Here is a 15,672-nt window from a genome sequence, read left to right on the forward strand (position 1 = left end):
TCAGATTTGTGGTGGGAAAGATTCAGAATAATTGTAGAATAATACAGAATAAATTTCAGTAACACTGAGAATAGAAATAGTTGCTCCATCTTCCTCTACATGTTCCAGAGCAGACAGCAGTAAATTTGAATGAAATATTTTTAACAAGTCATCATTTCCATATTAAGTAGATCTGTTTGCAAGTGTAGTCCATTATCAATGTATTAGCTTTCTTCTTTCATGTGTATGGACTTTTAAATTTAATTTATGTATTTGTGAATTTTATTTTAGCAATTTCCTATTAATGAAAACAAATGAAATTAAATCTTATGGCTAACGTCCGAACATGAAAACCAAAACCTAATGTAACAACGTACAGTAAGAGACATTATTTAATTACCAGTATAGTCATTGTTTAGACATAATTAATTCACTTGGCATTTACAAAAATGACAGTGCAAATTCTATAATAAAGTAATTAGGGAGAGGCATATTGCCATGAATTGAACAGTAATCTATCTGTGCATCTCCCTGAACACATACTTAATCTAAATGGAATTCTTTAAATGTCTAATATTCAATATTTCTTTAGGAATATGTTAATATTTTGCCTAACAAATGAGTCTGCTCATTGAAATTATTCTTCAATAACCCTGAAGTATTTATGTTTCAAAAACTCTGCAGTATTTAAATAAATTTCCATACATAAAACTATTGATCTGTAAAATTAGTTTTAAAGAGGAGGAGGTAAAGTTTGGCATTCTTTATTTGGAAGTTGATTTTTTGGATTAGTCAAGTAAAACCTGTCAGATTTGTTTTCAAGGACTCTGTCATTGATTACAAAATTTATTCTATTATTTGCCATGGAACTGATTAGTGAGCACATAAATTGAATGCCAAGCTGTGATTTTGGTTTTAGAGTTTTCCAGAATATAGATTTTTAACATTTTATATATGTTTAATGTTGAGTCAAGTTGAATATCAAAACTGTTTATTGACATATTTTCTTAGAAATATACTCAAAATTTGTCAAAACCCGTGGAATTCTGGAAATCTGGAAAAGTAAAAGATAAAATAAATAATCATGCACCAAATATAAACATTCCACAGCCATGGACAGTTCTACTGAGTTAGTTACTATTTAATAGATAATTACATTTGGAATATGAAAATATGACCAGAAATTTTAGTACTAGAATATGACCAGAAATTATACTGTCTTTTTCTGTTGTGGAAATTCTTAGCAAATATAAGGAAAGTAAATGATTCATATTTTAAATACACATTTGTTCCATCACATCTAAGAATATTATACAAAGTGGTGTTTTTCTTAATGCTTCAAATCATGAGAAAGCAAGTCTTGGGCTACTGAATTCTAATTGACTTAGAAATCCAGGTGGAGCATGAGAAAAATGTTTATCTAAAAATTTCCTCATAATATACCCATCATGAAAAGAATGGCTGTAGTGTTCTGCTAAGTTTCTGTGCTGCCTGCAGGTAGCCTAGATTTCTGTAGTCAAAGTAGGAGCAAAATCTTTGCTATTAGTATGTGTACCAGTAAAGATTTGCACCTGTAATTATTTTATGTTTCAGTGATTTCATCTTTAAAGGAAAAACTAGAACTGTTATATTTAACCTTAAAATAAATTAAAAAACAAAGTACAAAATAGAAAAAAACTTTAGCGATCACACAGTTGCATAAGTTAAATGACAGCTGAGACTAAATAAATGCTATGTCTTCACAATTTTAAATTTGAATAAAAATATATTTTTAAATAGGATTAAATCTAGATCTCAGTTTAAAAATCTTTGCATTCCAGTGAATGTTGGGCTTTGGGTTTATCATGATGTGTAACACTAACAGTAAAAACATCTGCACTTTAAGATAAAAATACTAGTAAAAGATGGTATTTTTATATTGCTAGTGTGAGGTTTCCTTATACTGAAAGTGAGGACTAATCTTTCATTCGATTGTTTTTTATGTGTGTGGTGAAGGGGAAGGAGTTTTCTTCTGTAGTGGGTTTTTTTCTTTTTTTGGTGGTCTTTTGATAACATAGCCCAAGGATTCTAATCTGTAATACCTTTCCTTCGATAATTTAAACATTTCATCACTGATATTCTTCCTAATTTACAATTAAATAGAAAATTTTGAACATTGTGCCACATCTTGTATTACTTCAGATAACAGTTGGAATTGTTTCTGAGGAATCACAGGTTGCAAAAGAGCTTCTGTCACTTTCTCCATTCAAGATGTCCTCAAGTTACTCTGATGTCTTACATTCTCCCTACAAACTTTACTAGTAACAACTGACTACAAGATTATGAATATACCTGTACAAGTTATTTGCATATCTTTGGAAGAATGGCTATAGTCTCTTAATGATTTTTTTTATTTAACAGTCATGAACCTTGAGGTAAAACATGCTTAGCAATTTAGACAGTCATTACTTTCTTGATTAAATAAATACAAAATGTGGACAGGCAAAGTATAAATGCAACTAATTCAAGCTTGACCAAGAAAAGCTTTTAGATGCAAATCCCAATTATGAAGAAAAAGTGTTCTGTGTAAGTGCAGTCAACAAACCATAGTTTGTAAATGACTCAGAGTCTCTTTGCTCTTCATACAGTTATAGTGATCCTCTTGGCATAGATAGTAACTGCAAATTCATACTTATTTTATGTTTGACAGTAGCACCAACTGATTAACAAACTGATTTATCTACTGCCTGAATCACTGCAGAGCAACTGGTGAGACAAGCTGTCTATTTGCAAAAGACTTCAGGTATAGGGTGTCTCCCTTGGCTAAATTATACAAGTAATGACATCCCAGTTGCTGAGCATTGATTCTGAATTCACTGTAGCTAGCTTTGTAGGAGGCAAAACTCACGCTTCACATACTTCAACTTAAATTTCTTGTGCTATTTTCCACTGAACTGCCATAAGACAGTATCTATTTTCTGAGAGCAACAGATAGCTGTGAAATATTAGTGATAATGTTACAGAACTATAAGCCCCTGCCAAAATTGACCTCAGGGTACTGATGGATGGAAAGCTGGACAGGAGCCAGCAACGTACCCTTGCAGCCCAGAAAGGCAACTATATCCTGAGCTGCATCAAAAGAAGCTCTGCCAGCTGGGAAAGGGAGGTTTTACTGCTGCTCTACTCTGAGCTGGTGAGGCATCACCTGGAGTACTGCATCCAGATGTGGAGCCCTCAGTACAGGATGGACATGGACCTGTTGGAGTGCGTCCTGAGAAGGGCAACAGAAATGATCCATGGAATGGAACACCTCTCCTATCAGAACAGGGTGAGAGAGCTGGGGCTGTTTAGCCTGGAGAAGAAAAGGCTGTGAGGTGACCTGATAGTGGCCTTTCAGAATCTAAATGGGGGCTGTGATAAAGGAGGGGATAGTCTCCTTTGCAGCGTGTGTGCTGATAGGACAAGTGGAAGTGGCTTCAAGCTCATTGAGGGTAGATTTAGGTTAGATATAAGGAAAAAGATTTCTATAATGTGGATGTTAACCAGGTTGCCCAGTGATGTGGTTGATGCCCTGGCACTGTTGACTTTCAAGGGGAGGCTGGATAAGGCCCTGGGCAACCTGATCTAGCTGGGGATGTCCCTGTTCATTACGAGGAGTTGAGCTAGGTGGCCTCCAGAAGTCACTTCCACCTCTAAGGATTCTATGATTCTATGATAAGATACTAAAGCTGCCAGTTTAAGTTATCTCAAATACCTCGCAATTCTTACTATCAACTTGTGTTTGAGTAGGAATCCCTATGATATTCAACATCTAAAGTTAATAAACAAGCTACTTCAACAATATAGTTAAGTCTAGAGATCAGAGTGTTTATAAATGTCTGTTTATAAAGTCTGTGCATGATCTTGAAATCTGAGTAACACCTTGAATATGGAGATATCCAGGCAATGCCATGCTTGACATTGTCAATCTCACACCCTTTGTCCCTCAATAAGTTAACTTAAATTCTCAAAGGACTGTTTTTACCTGATGCCTCTAGCAAAGACTGTTGTATTTTTTTCTTCCAGTTACTTGTTGCTCACTAGAATCTTAAGTTTCTGCTTTAATGAACAACAGTAAATAAAATAATCTTATAAAATGAGTTTTAATTTCTGCTGAATGCTCTTGGCTATGAAATCTTAAATTAAAATAAAGTACACTTTATTCATTATATTCTTGCAAATAATTATGCAATTGTATCCAAGATACCGTGTGAAAAGCACAGCAAATGTTAAAATTTTACTCAAATATTAGGGGAAAAAATGAATGAGGCTACAGATATAATCTCAGTTCAGCAGGAATGCACATAAACCTGACAGGGTCATGAGTCAGGACAAGTTTTAAGGATTTTTCTGCAACTTTTCAATAAAGTGAGCACCACTCAAGGCACCAAAACTCTTTGAACCACAGGACCTATGTTTCTGAACCAGAGGAGCTATGTTTTTCTTAGAAATGAAATAAAATCAAGATGCATTTTAAAAATGAAGCAAACTTGGAAAAAGTGAACCTATAAACAGATTATTTGCATCCACTGTGTCCTTGAAAGAATCATCCTTCCCTTCAGGTGTGCCCTTAGTTCAGCAATCTTTAATCAGGTTTCAAGAAGCTCTGTACTTAGCCCTCTCTGGGTCTCTTGGAAAAATATCTTTATTTTCATCACCTCTGATCTCTGACCGTGTCTGTTCCCAGACTTCAGAGGAGTGGAAAAGGGAGATGCTGAGACAGTGAACTACACATTGACAGACAAAACTGATGCCATCTGCTGCTATCTGTTTTTAAGGACACATTCACACTTCTAGCTTCAGATATTTATCTTAGCCTTGCCATGTCCCTGTGAATTAGTTAGCTGTTTTTATGGAATGACTCAGAATAAACAAATACAGTAATTAAAAGGAACAGATTACCTTTACATACAGAATGTGTCTGTGGGCAATACTGCAGCTAAACAGTGGCTTTAGGATAGCTGTATAATGAGCAGAGAGTTCTCTGCTGGCTTGGTACTCCTCTCTAGCATCCTTGGCAGGGATCTAGCTACACTTACATGAATTTGTAAATTGAGTTTATCTGGTGAGTACTTATCTGTACAATTATATGACAATGCCACAGGGACACACAGTGAATGCCTTAATGGTATTTTGACTACCTCAAAAAGTAAACATGAGCCACATCTAAGTGTTAGAGTTTTCCATTAGAATTACAACAGCAGATATATTGTGATTGTGCTCAATTGTGCCACCAGTCTCTAGGCATTACAAAGCTACTGCCTCTAGACCAAAGCTGGAGCTTTTCGAATGCCCACTGTCAACTGATGACATAGCACTGCTACAATAGAGTTTATATATCAAAATTAGCAATGGAGCAGCTGCATCAGAATAGTCCCACCAATGGACTGTAATCCAGGGATACTACATTTCTTGTGCCAAAGTGCTTGTGGCTTAAACAGCAGCAAGAGCAATATAAGTCATTGAAATAAGACTGGGAGAAGAATACATTAAGGAGAAAGAATTGGGATTCCTGGTGGATGAAAAGCTGGACATGAGTGCATGCTTTCAGCCCAGAAGATCAACTGTAACCTAGGCTGCATTGAAAGACAGGTGAGGGAGGTGATTGTGAGGCCCCACCTGAAGTACTTCAATAAGGGCAGGGTTCCCTAGCATAAGAAATATATGGAGATGATGGAGCATGTCCAGCCGCCAGACTCCAAAGTCAGTCTGCGTTGGGCCGTGAGCAGCCTGATTTAGTAAGTGGCAATACTGTTTGTAGCAGGAGGTTGGAACTAGGCAACATTTAATGTCCCTTCCAACTCAATTCTATGATTCTATTACATGGCATTGTAGCATTAGCAATTGCATATTCTCCCTGCGTGCTTCTCCAGTCCTCTCTGGAGTATGTGACTACTGCAACACAACATCATTGCAAAAGCAATACAGGCACTGAAAGACAGGAGGTAGAGGCTATGTGTAGAGGGTTTGTGCATGAAGTAAAATCGGATAAGCCTGAGATCATGGGGCACTTAACCTGAGTGTGTTTCTCAAAGAGGTCTGTGACATGTCACTCTATGTAGCAAGACACTCCACACTAAAACACCTTAAAAGAATTTTCTGTGGAAGCAGCCTGGCAGAGTAGCACAGATGAAGTCACTGAAAGTATTTCATTGTATCATTATTATTATTACCTATGCCCTATTGCTCAAAACTTATGTCAACAGAGTAATTCCATCTGCTCTCTTTCATGCACAGTAATACATGTTGTAGATAGATATGTCACCTTTAAAAAGAAGCAATTCCACCTGAATTGTTATATCAACGCATAATTGAAATCTTTTGAATCATGGCTAAAATGTAAGGTATTCCAAAGTAAAGTGAAGCTTTTAAGTTCAAATGAATCTGATTGTCAGTAAGAAAATTCTATCATTTTCTACATTAATATTAGTGACAGTACAGGTCTCTGAAGGAAACATACGTCTTTTTAACTGCCTTTCTCTAGTTAAAAGGACATATTTCACCTTATCATACAAGAGGGAAAAAAAAAGGTTTTATTTCACCAGTCACAGTACAAGATTGTCTTCCAGAATACTAAGTGAAATCTGCTAACAACAATAAGATTTGTCCATTATGACAACATCCCACTTACAATTCCCACAGTCTTGAAGTGGCTTTGTGCTAGTCTGATGCTGTTAAACTATATGACCGCTGAACTGATGACCTCTTCTTCCCTCAAGGTGTATACATCTGCAGATCAGACTGTTTTTTGCTTTTTTTTTTCATTAAATGCAAGAAAGCTTTTAATGTAGGAAAGCACTTTAATACTGCACAGAGATTACAGTGAGATTACACATATGACATTGTTGAAACCAGACTAGTGTAAAACAGATTCAAACTCAAAGCTGCTAAATGAGAAATTAATGGAATGATGCATTAACTACATGGATCTGTAGATACTTACAGTGATCTCAGTCCTCACATACTGTGAACATACTCATTTCAACCTGGCGTTTATTTCTAGAAGAAATGACACAAAATCAGATGCATACTTTGGAGTTCTTTCAATATTCATTGAAGGGGCATTTAGATCATATGTTCAAATCCTATTCCTTTTCAGCCCCTCTCCTTCGGCTACATAGGTGGATTCACAGCCCTTTTGCTAATCTGATTCTCATCCGATAGCTACCCTTGAAGGTAGTCAGCAGCTGGTACTGGTATTTGGCTACCTTGTTTGGGATGATGGCATTTTGCTCCCAATTAATGGAAATAATTGAGTGCCCAGGTAAGCAAGGGAGAGGGGTCTGTGCTTATACAATGTGTATTAAGTAATTGTCAGCTACACTTCTTTCCTCTCTGTTATTTTCCTGGAAATATGAAATCTAACAGAAAGGTTGTCAGTTCTCCACTACAAATCTCTACTACTCAGATGGGAAAAGAAACAGTATCTCTTAACAGAATAATTGTTCAAGCAGGTAGGAAAGACTAACTTTCATTTCTGAGTTTCTCGGAGATACAAATTCCCATTGTTATTCTAGTAGTGTTTTTGTAGAACATGAACTGGTGTTGGAAAACAGGTTCCATCTGACTGGACATTAATACAAAGCTTAAAATAATAATTTAGCTAGATGAATCCTGCTCTGAGCATATGAAAATTTCCAACTTAAACATCTAATTAACTCTCTTAAAATTTTCAAGAATCACATTTCAATGAAATTAATGTTCTTGTAGTGCAGGATAATATGGAAATATTTCAGCTGTTCATATTATATTGCTGAATTTATCACTTCAAGTATTGTATAGTTGGGCTGTTTCAAACTGTGTCTTCACCCAGTATAAATCAAAGTAGATCCTTGTGGTTGAATGAAACTATTTCATTTTCCAGTGACTAAATATCTGTCCCCTTGGGTACTTATTCTGTCTACTTGCATAGACAGCCTCTCAAGTTGTGTTTTTAATGATTGAAAAATGTAAATATCTTAAACTAAATAAAATATCTAAATATATGCTCTAAATATCTTCATAAATATTTTTATTATTTTTTCATGAGATAATTATGAAGTTCTACAAGATCTTTATTATTTTTAAAGCTTATGGAAAAAAAATAGAATAAGTTAATAGTTCATTGCTGCAACTTAGAAACTTAAAAAAATATTACAATAAAACATTTTTCTTGAAAAGCAGAAACTTTTTCTAAGTAGCTGAATATTTCTGATATTGAGACATTCTGTAAAAAAAAAGAAGTAAACAAAGTTATTAAAATATTGATTTTTTTTAATTTTAAGTGCAGCAGAAATACATTATGATTTAAAAAAAATAAAATAAAAATCAGGAAGATATTTATTTCAACCTTTTTTCAGTCATTCCAAAATGTTTTTTGTATTCAAAATGTTTTTTGTCTTAAGCTCAAGATATTTTATAAAAAAAGGATTCAAAAGAAATTTTAGGTTAGAATAAAGAGCAGAAAGACTTTAAATCCCCTTCCTTCTTTCTGAGATAAATTTTGAGAAATTCTTCCTGTTTCTCCTATTCTTGCAAGACAAAACACGTTGAGGCAACTTATAAGCGCAGAATTCCCAGGTATCATCAAAGTAATGCTATAGATTTGATATGTACCAACTGATCTCTTTTACCTAAGGGCACTAGTGAAAACTAGAATAATTAAAAAGTTTACAGATTTGTTTACTTTTTAAGTAAACAATGAAGTCTATCACATATTTGAATCTGTTCTCCATTTACAATTAGTCCCTGCATTCAGTACCTTAAGCAGTGCCCCAGTTTTAAGACTTTAATGTCATAACTGACATTCACATTTTAGAAATATAACTATGCTGAAGTACTGATCTGAATAGAAGACCTATTAGCACTGTTAAAGCTAATAATGACTGGTACACTTGTACAAAGAGAAAAAGTACTTTAAGAGACCATGTTAATTCTGCCATATCAGTGGTTTCCAGCCTTTACTGCTCAAAAACACTTCAGAAATTGTATTTACTCCCTGTTCTTCAGAGACTACATTTTCTTGCCAGTCAATTTAACTAATGTGTACACATAGACACCATTTCCTTTTTTCATGTACAAATATTTCTGTAAGCAATCGTCATGGACAAAATGAGAGGGGCAGATGTGTCTCCTTTGAAAAAATTTGCCGTAAGGCAGTTTGCATAGATTAGATTAAATAGAACTGGAAGTAGTTTATAGCACATTAGGGATAAGTCTTAGCATATTCTCATGACTTACGACATCATACACAGAAATTCCAGCATTATAAATGTTTGAAAGAATATTCAATTTATTCTGTGTTGTGCCAAGAGACTGGGCAAAGCATCATCTTCTTTTCTAATTAGGTCAAAAATATTTAAACAAAAGTCTCTATCTACTGTGATAATATAAAATTTAAGTAGTGACGTTCTTGTTATTTACGTGTTTTTACTATAGCAATAACTCATATCCATTTCCTGTGAGATGTAGAGACTTGTACATCTATTATGGAAGACTGAGAGAAAGCACGGAGAAATGAGAGAGCTCACAGTCATTCAAGGAGAAATAAAGGTTTCAGCTATTTACAAATACTTGTCCTGATTCCTTGTAATCTACATTAGAAAATACTGACAGGTCCCATATCCAAGCTAATGTGAAATGAAAGATTGCTCAGATCTGAACACTGTGAAGGGCCACAGGCTAAGTGAGTCAGAGCAGCTTCTCTACATTTGCATCTTAAAGGTTCTTTCCAATATGCACACAAACCAAATTTATACTCCTGTTTTTAGAAGCCGATGAGAAATACAAGGAAATAAATAATGACTTACAATTTTCTTTTACCAAGCTTCGACGTGTTAAAGTTTGCAGAGCTTTTGAGCAACTCTTCTCATTAATCTTCCCCTGATTGTGTTGATTACTATTAGCCCTATACAAATAACTTTAGCATGTAAAGGTCAAACACACACACACACACACACGCGCGCGCACACACACACACACACACACTAATAGAAAGGTAAAAAAGCATAGCTTAATCAAACTAATTGTTGCTAATTCTTTGTCCTCTCAAAACATGCTTACATAGTTGGCTTTTTTGTGGGCTTTTTTATATTGTATTTCTTTTTTCAAAAAACAAATATCTCCAAATATTTGAAAGCTGTCTGGCTTTCATATCTAGCAGTCTCTCTTCTATTACATCCCAGTAAGATTTTGATGGATGTGTAGCAACTGTAACTCTATTCAGCATCTCAGCTCCTTCAGCATATGGATCCCAGTGTTCACCACAGAATTTAAAACAAAACATAGCCATAGTGTCAGTACATCTTGTGAGAATCTGTAACAAATGATAAAACGGAATGAAAATCAGTTTACACTTCTCATTATCTTAATCTTGTTGGAATTCTCTGCTTGCTGATTTCATATGTGATAGGAAGAACAAATGCACATACTGACAATGATGGGTCAAGGTAAAACAATCTCTGTTGATAAAGAGTGATGAGATTTTCAGTCCTATAAATCAGTATGTCCTCTATTGGTTGTAGATAATATCTGAGAACTTCTTTACTGAATTGTAACAGATATTGTTGAAAAGAATGTATTGTCTGTAACACAGCAGAGAAATAAGAGAATATGGTCTATTACTACATTTCATTTATCCATATGAACTAATTGAAGAGAAAATGATTATCAGCAATATGACAGGCATAATAGACCTCCCTGTTTTATACCAAAACAATGATGAGTGCATATCCTCCTAGTTTCTCCTTTCCCTCAAAATAAGACAAAAGATTACAGAAACTCTCACAATATCTCTGTGCATGAAACACTGGGAAGGAAGAAACATGACACTTATTTAATCAAAATACTCCAAAGTATATTTCTTTATGTCACAACAGTACTTAGCTTATGAACCACTCTTAAGTATTGTATTCTACTTGATTCTCTACTCTAAATCTCACCAAGCCAGTAGGAACCTGAACACTGACATTCACATTTGTGCAGCCCTCCCTCTCTGTTAGTCCCATCATCAGTTTTCTCTACCTCTGTCAGTCAACAAACGGAAGGAATTTCTGGTTGAAAAATGAAAGATTTTCAAACAACATCTACAAGGAAACAACAGCATTTTGTATGAGTGTGATTTCTATTCTCAAGCTTTCTAGCAGACTCTTCTCAGAAAATATCTTTCTAGACACCAGAGAAAATAAATTTCACATATGCCCATATGCAAATGGTATGAACCTTCCAGACAAAGCAGCACAACTTAATCAATGCTCTTACTTTTCCTGCTATATACTTTATTGTTAAAAGAAGAGTAAAATTGATGAAAGGGCTGATCTGTGCAAGGTAATGTTTTTTTTTGTTTGTTTGTTTAATGTACTAAAAATGTTTCCAATCTTAGACATGACTGCTGGAGAAAATTCTGAATAGATTGCATATATTTTTAGAGTGAAAATACTGAATTGGAATTATGGTCTGAAAACTATAATTACTGAGCATTTTCCAGCCTTGTAGTGTCAATCTAAGTCCAATCCTGAAGCTTTAAAGAAAAAAATTACAGTTTCTTATGGTTTTGTAACATTTCCCAACCTAGTTTACTGGGTTAAGCTGTAATTAACAAAGCTGACTTCATAGAAATGCGACTAACATATACTTCCTAACTTGCTGATATTCTACACAAGGAAACAACAGGCATTGCAAGCTTACACCAAACAGTTGCAGTACTTCAAATAAAATGACAGTGGAAAAGTATAATATACACAGATAGCAAGTACATTTTGAAATTCAGATTGAATTTAACTCTTCATTATCTATCAAATATTTTTGATTCATAGGTATAGAGTAAACAGTGAAGCGTGTGTTTAATTGATTTCTGAGAGAGCAGAATTTCAAAGACCATTATCACATTTGGCGCTCAGCAGTACCTCCAACAGCATCACAACTTATATCCCTTAATTCTTCAGACTGCCTCCAACATAGTACTATGGGCTTGAGTCAGCTTCTTCCCCACCCCTCCCTGCCCCAAAATCCTACTGACATTTGAGAGTTTCATCAGTACTTTTGCACACATCCAGACCACAAAAGGACACACACACATAAGCCTCTATATTTGTGCTGTAAGCGATTAAGTCCTCTCACAGGTGTTGCATGGCATTCATCAGCCAATTGTCACATCCTGCCTATGAAGGGAAAGAAGGTGAGTGCAAAAAGGGAAGCGTCAATCCCTACTTAGCTCCTATTTGGAACTGTCTGAGACAATGGAGACACCAGCTACTACAATGAAGGGAGCACCAGACCCCCTCCCATAATTTAACTGTTGCTTTGACATCACTCTGGACAGGAACCTCCATTCCAGGAAAATTAAGGGAAGCAGTCAAATTAAGGGAAGAGACACATGGTTTCTCCTTTGGCTTAACTGTCTCTCGGGACATTGTCAAGGTTTGCCCTTTCACACCAGTGATGGAGACTTGAATACCTTTGAGCTGTTTTTTCAGGGTTTGACAGATTTGAGGGTGAGATTCAGTTCCAGGTTGAAATATCTAAGTTTAGTCAGTGTTCAGCCAGTTCCTTAACCATCTTAGTTCTGTTGAAACATGAATTTCCCATCTTTGAATCCTTGAAAGATGAAACCTGCATTTATTTTCTCTATAAAATATTTTATTTATTCAACATTATAGCCACTGAGTACTACCAAGGGGACATTGGTCTAGTTCTGTTGAATTTTATCTCCTGTTCATTTGCTGTCATATTTTTATTATAGTTGTTCTACATTTTACCAATATTCCTGCTAAAAGTCTTAGTTGCTATGTTAAACCAACTTAATTATTGATTCTAAAACTTCAACTTTTTTTTTTTTCTGTTTTTCTCCCTGCAATTAGGTATACAAAAGCTCGTTTTTACAGTAAGCTCATGAGCTAATTTTTTCAGAGTCCTTGGATGGACAACATCTATCTCCTTTAAATGGTGATGATAAGTTTTGCTTAAATTTAAATACCATAATCTCAGGACTATTACCTTTATCTCTCATCCATCCATTCTCTGTATCTTCATCTATATTCATAATCTTTTTCTTAGTTTCTAGTAAGTCAATAATTTAGTTTTTTTCAATAATTGTTCAATTATAGTTAACTTTACCCCAACTTCAATTCTTCTATCATTGTTACTCTTTTATTTATGATACTAAAAAGCCTTTCACTATGGAATTTTCTTATTAAAATATGTCGACACACTCCGCAGGTGGTCTCTCCATGACAGAAGTATTGGCAGGGAAGGAGGAAAAGCCTGTGATCCCGCTGTGTGTCGAAAGTGTTACGTGAATAAAGAAAGCATTTCACTTTCCATCATAACAAGCCTCTGGCTTTTTCCCAAACACAGAACAAAAGATGGAGTGCAAATTAATGCTAAGCATTTTAAGGAAAGTAAAATTCTGTGTCAAACAATTCACCAGGATATATGTTTGCAGTTCCTTTGACTGAGTGATTACTCTTTTCCTCACAGATGGCAAGAGCTTTTTAGCTAAATAGAAATCTAACTGATAGTACATATAAGGCTTGTTAGATAATTTTCTATTATCATTTAACTTTGTTTTCCTCCAAGATCAGGAAGAAAAAGTCTCATATCAGGACTTATGCTTAGTATAACATTATATAATTTGTAAACATTATGAAAGTGCCATTTCATTTGTTTGATACTGATAGTATACAGAAGAAAACAATTACTATTCTCCAAATGCTATCATCATCCTAGTAATATAATGTCTTCAGAGTACTGATCACAGAATATCTTGAGAAGAAATACACAAAAGCCTACTTACTTCAGGAACAAATATGAAGGAAGATTGCATCCCAATCATTTCCCAAATAAAATTTTATTCTAGTGAAACATGAACTCCTTTTTACTTCAGATGTAAAACCAGTCAGAGATAAGATATTCCAACAAAATTTCAGGCTTTCATAATGTAGAAAATATATGAAGCTCAAAACCCTGATTAAAAAAAAAAAAAAAAAAAACCTTAACATAATTACACTTTGTTTAAAATTACCCTTAGAAAAAAAAATGATTCAAATACTGATATATGTTTGTTTAGAGCAAGAGGGGAGATATATCATTATATTACAGTAAGAAATTTGGTTGTTGACATGTCCTTCCTCTGTCCCATTCATCTTTGAATCTAGTAAGCTATTATTTTCTTCCATCTCTCTGCTGAGAGTAGCGGCTGGTTTTACATCTGAAATGAAGTATATTTTTCATTAGAATGGAATTCTCTTCTTTCCATTACTATTTCTATAAATTTTATATAATCAAACACCATTTATCACAGTCAGATAATAGGGTGATTTTAATTTTTTTTCTAACAAAATGAAGATACACTGTCTTATATTGATAATTTGGTTTGAATATATTATTGAATATTATTTATACAATCACTTTCAATTTAAACAAAAGTTAAATCATTTTTGCACTTAAAGATGTCCAGCCTACAAAGGGAATTATTTTCTTTTTTTGGCTGCTGAAGAGATCAACTCAGAATTGTTAATAGGGATGGTAATTCTTCCTTACTGCTGTTGAAACCAAAAATAAACTATTACATTGTACTCTCCACAATACCTGACCATTAGCCTCAATTCAGTATTCCCAGCAGAAAGAGTTTTTTAACAGACAGAAAGCCTTCTCTAGTGAGCTATATCTGAAAATCTAAGCATGGCTGGGAAGGGTCACCCACCTCTATACATACTTTCTAAAATACATACTAACTTTCAAAATACAGGAGAAGGAAGCATTCCAACTCATCCATTGATGACTGAAAGTATTTTTCCCTGTTCCCTTTTTCATTTTTCTTCTCGCTTATGTCAGATTTTACTTTTAAGGTCATTTTTTTTCCTGAATGAAATAGCTCATTTTTATATTGAAAATTGATTTGACAATAATATTGTAAAGAAACATTAAAGACAAAAGGTTCGTTAAAACTCACCACTGATAAGTGTCAGAGGATACTAAACCACTGATGCTTCCCTGTAACTTTTTGAATTAAGGATCAAGGTGTAAAATGGATTAATTGCATCTCTTCTGAAATAGAGGAGAATTACATTACTATCTTCATCATCCATAGCTACAGAAGTAGCAGTCCTTAATTCTGTTTATTAACTCTAAAATATACCACCATGGAATTCGTTAGCTTGGACTGCATTTGTATTTATATTTTTTTTCCTTTTCAGGATAACTATTCTTCCACAAGGAAGCTTGCAAATTCTGAATGCTTCCAAGTCTGATGAAGGACGATATTCATGCCAAGGTGTAAATGTATTTGGGTCTGCAGAAATTGTTGCATCAGTGTCTGTTAAAGGTATGAAGAAATACTCTGATGTTATTGATAATTTCCCATTGTTAATTTTTCATTATCACTGCACTATTTCCAACCAAGTATACAACAGCACTGTACAAACATAATAAGAGACCATTTAAACAAAAGCAGGTTAACCTCTGTTTATCAAACACTGCATGAAATTGTACACTTCAGCTGTTATATTTTAGCTGTGTTTCAGCAGACTTTCTGTAACTATTAGATCAACTGGATTATAAATAATTCCATAAATAAAACAGGAGAAAACAGGTAAATTAAAAATCAATACCCCTTTTAACATGCATTAGTTTTGTGAACTCACTCAGCCCATACCCCAAGATATTATATTGATGTCTTCTATAACTAGACCTCCAACT

The 15,672-nt window shown here is 34.4% G+C and overlaps 1 protein-coding gene across 1 annotated transcript in view; it reads left to right on the forward strand.

Moving 5' to 3' along the window:
- Nucleotides 1-15,672, forward strand: part of CNTN5 (contactin 5) — a 551,533-nt gene that overhangs the window by 472,945 nt on the left and 62,916 nt on the right. The window contains exon 14 of the mRNA XM_065730018.1: nt 15,171-15,298. Within this exon, the coding sequence (XP_065586090.1) occupies nt 15,171-15,298 (128 nt within the window). The remainder of the gene's footprint in view (nt 1-15,170; nt 15,299-15,672) is intronic.

Source organism: Cyrtonyx montezumae, unplaced genomic scaffold (assembly GCF_038088225.1).
Source record: "Cyrtonyx montezumae isolate F1298 unplaced genomic scaffold, pur_monq_1.0 scaffold_12, whole genome shotgun sequence".
NCBI lineage: Eukaryota > Metazoa > Chordata > Aves > Galliformes > Odontophoridae > Cyrtonyx > Cyrtonyx montezumae.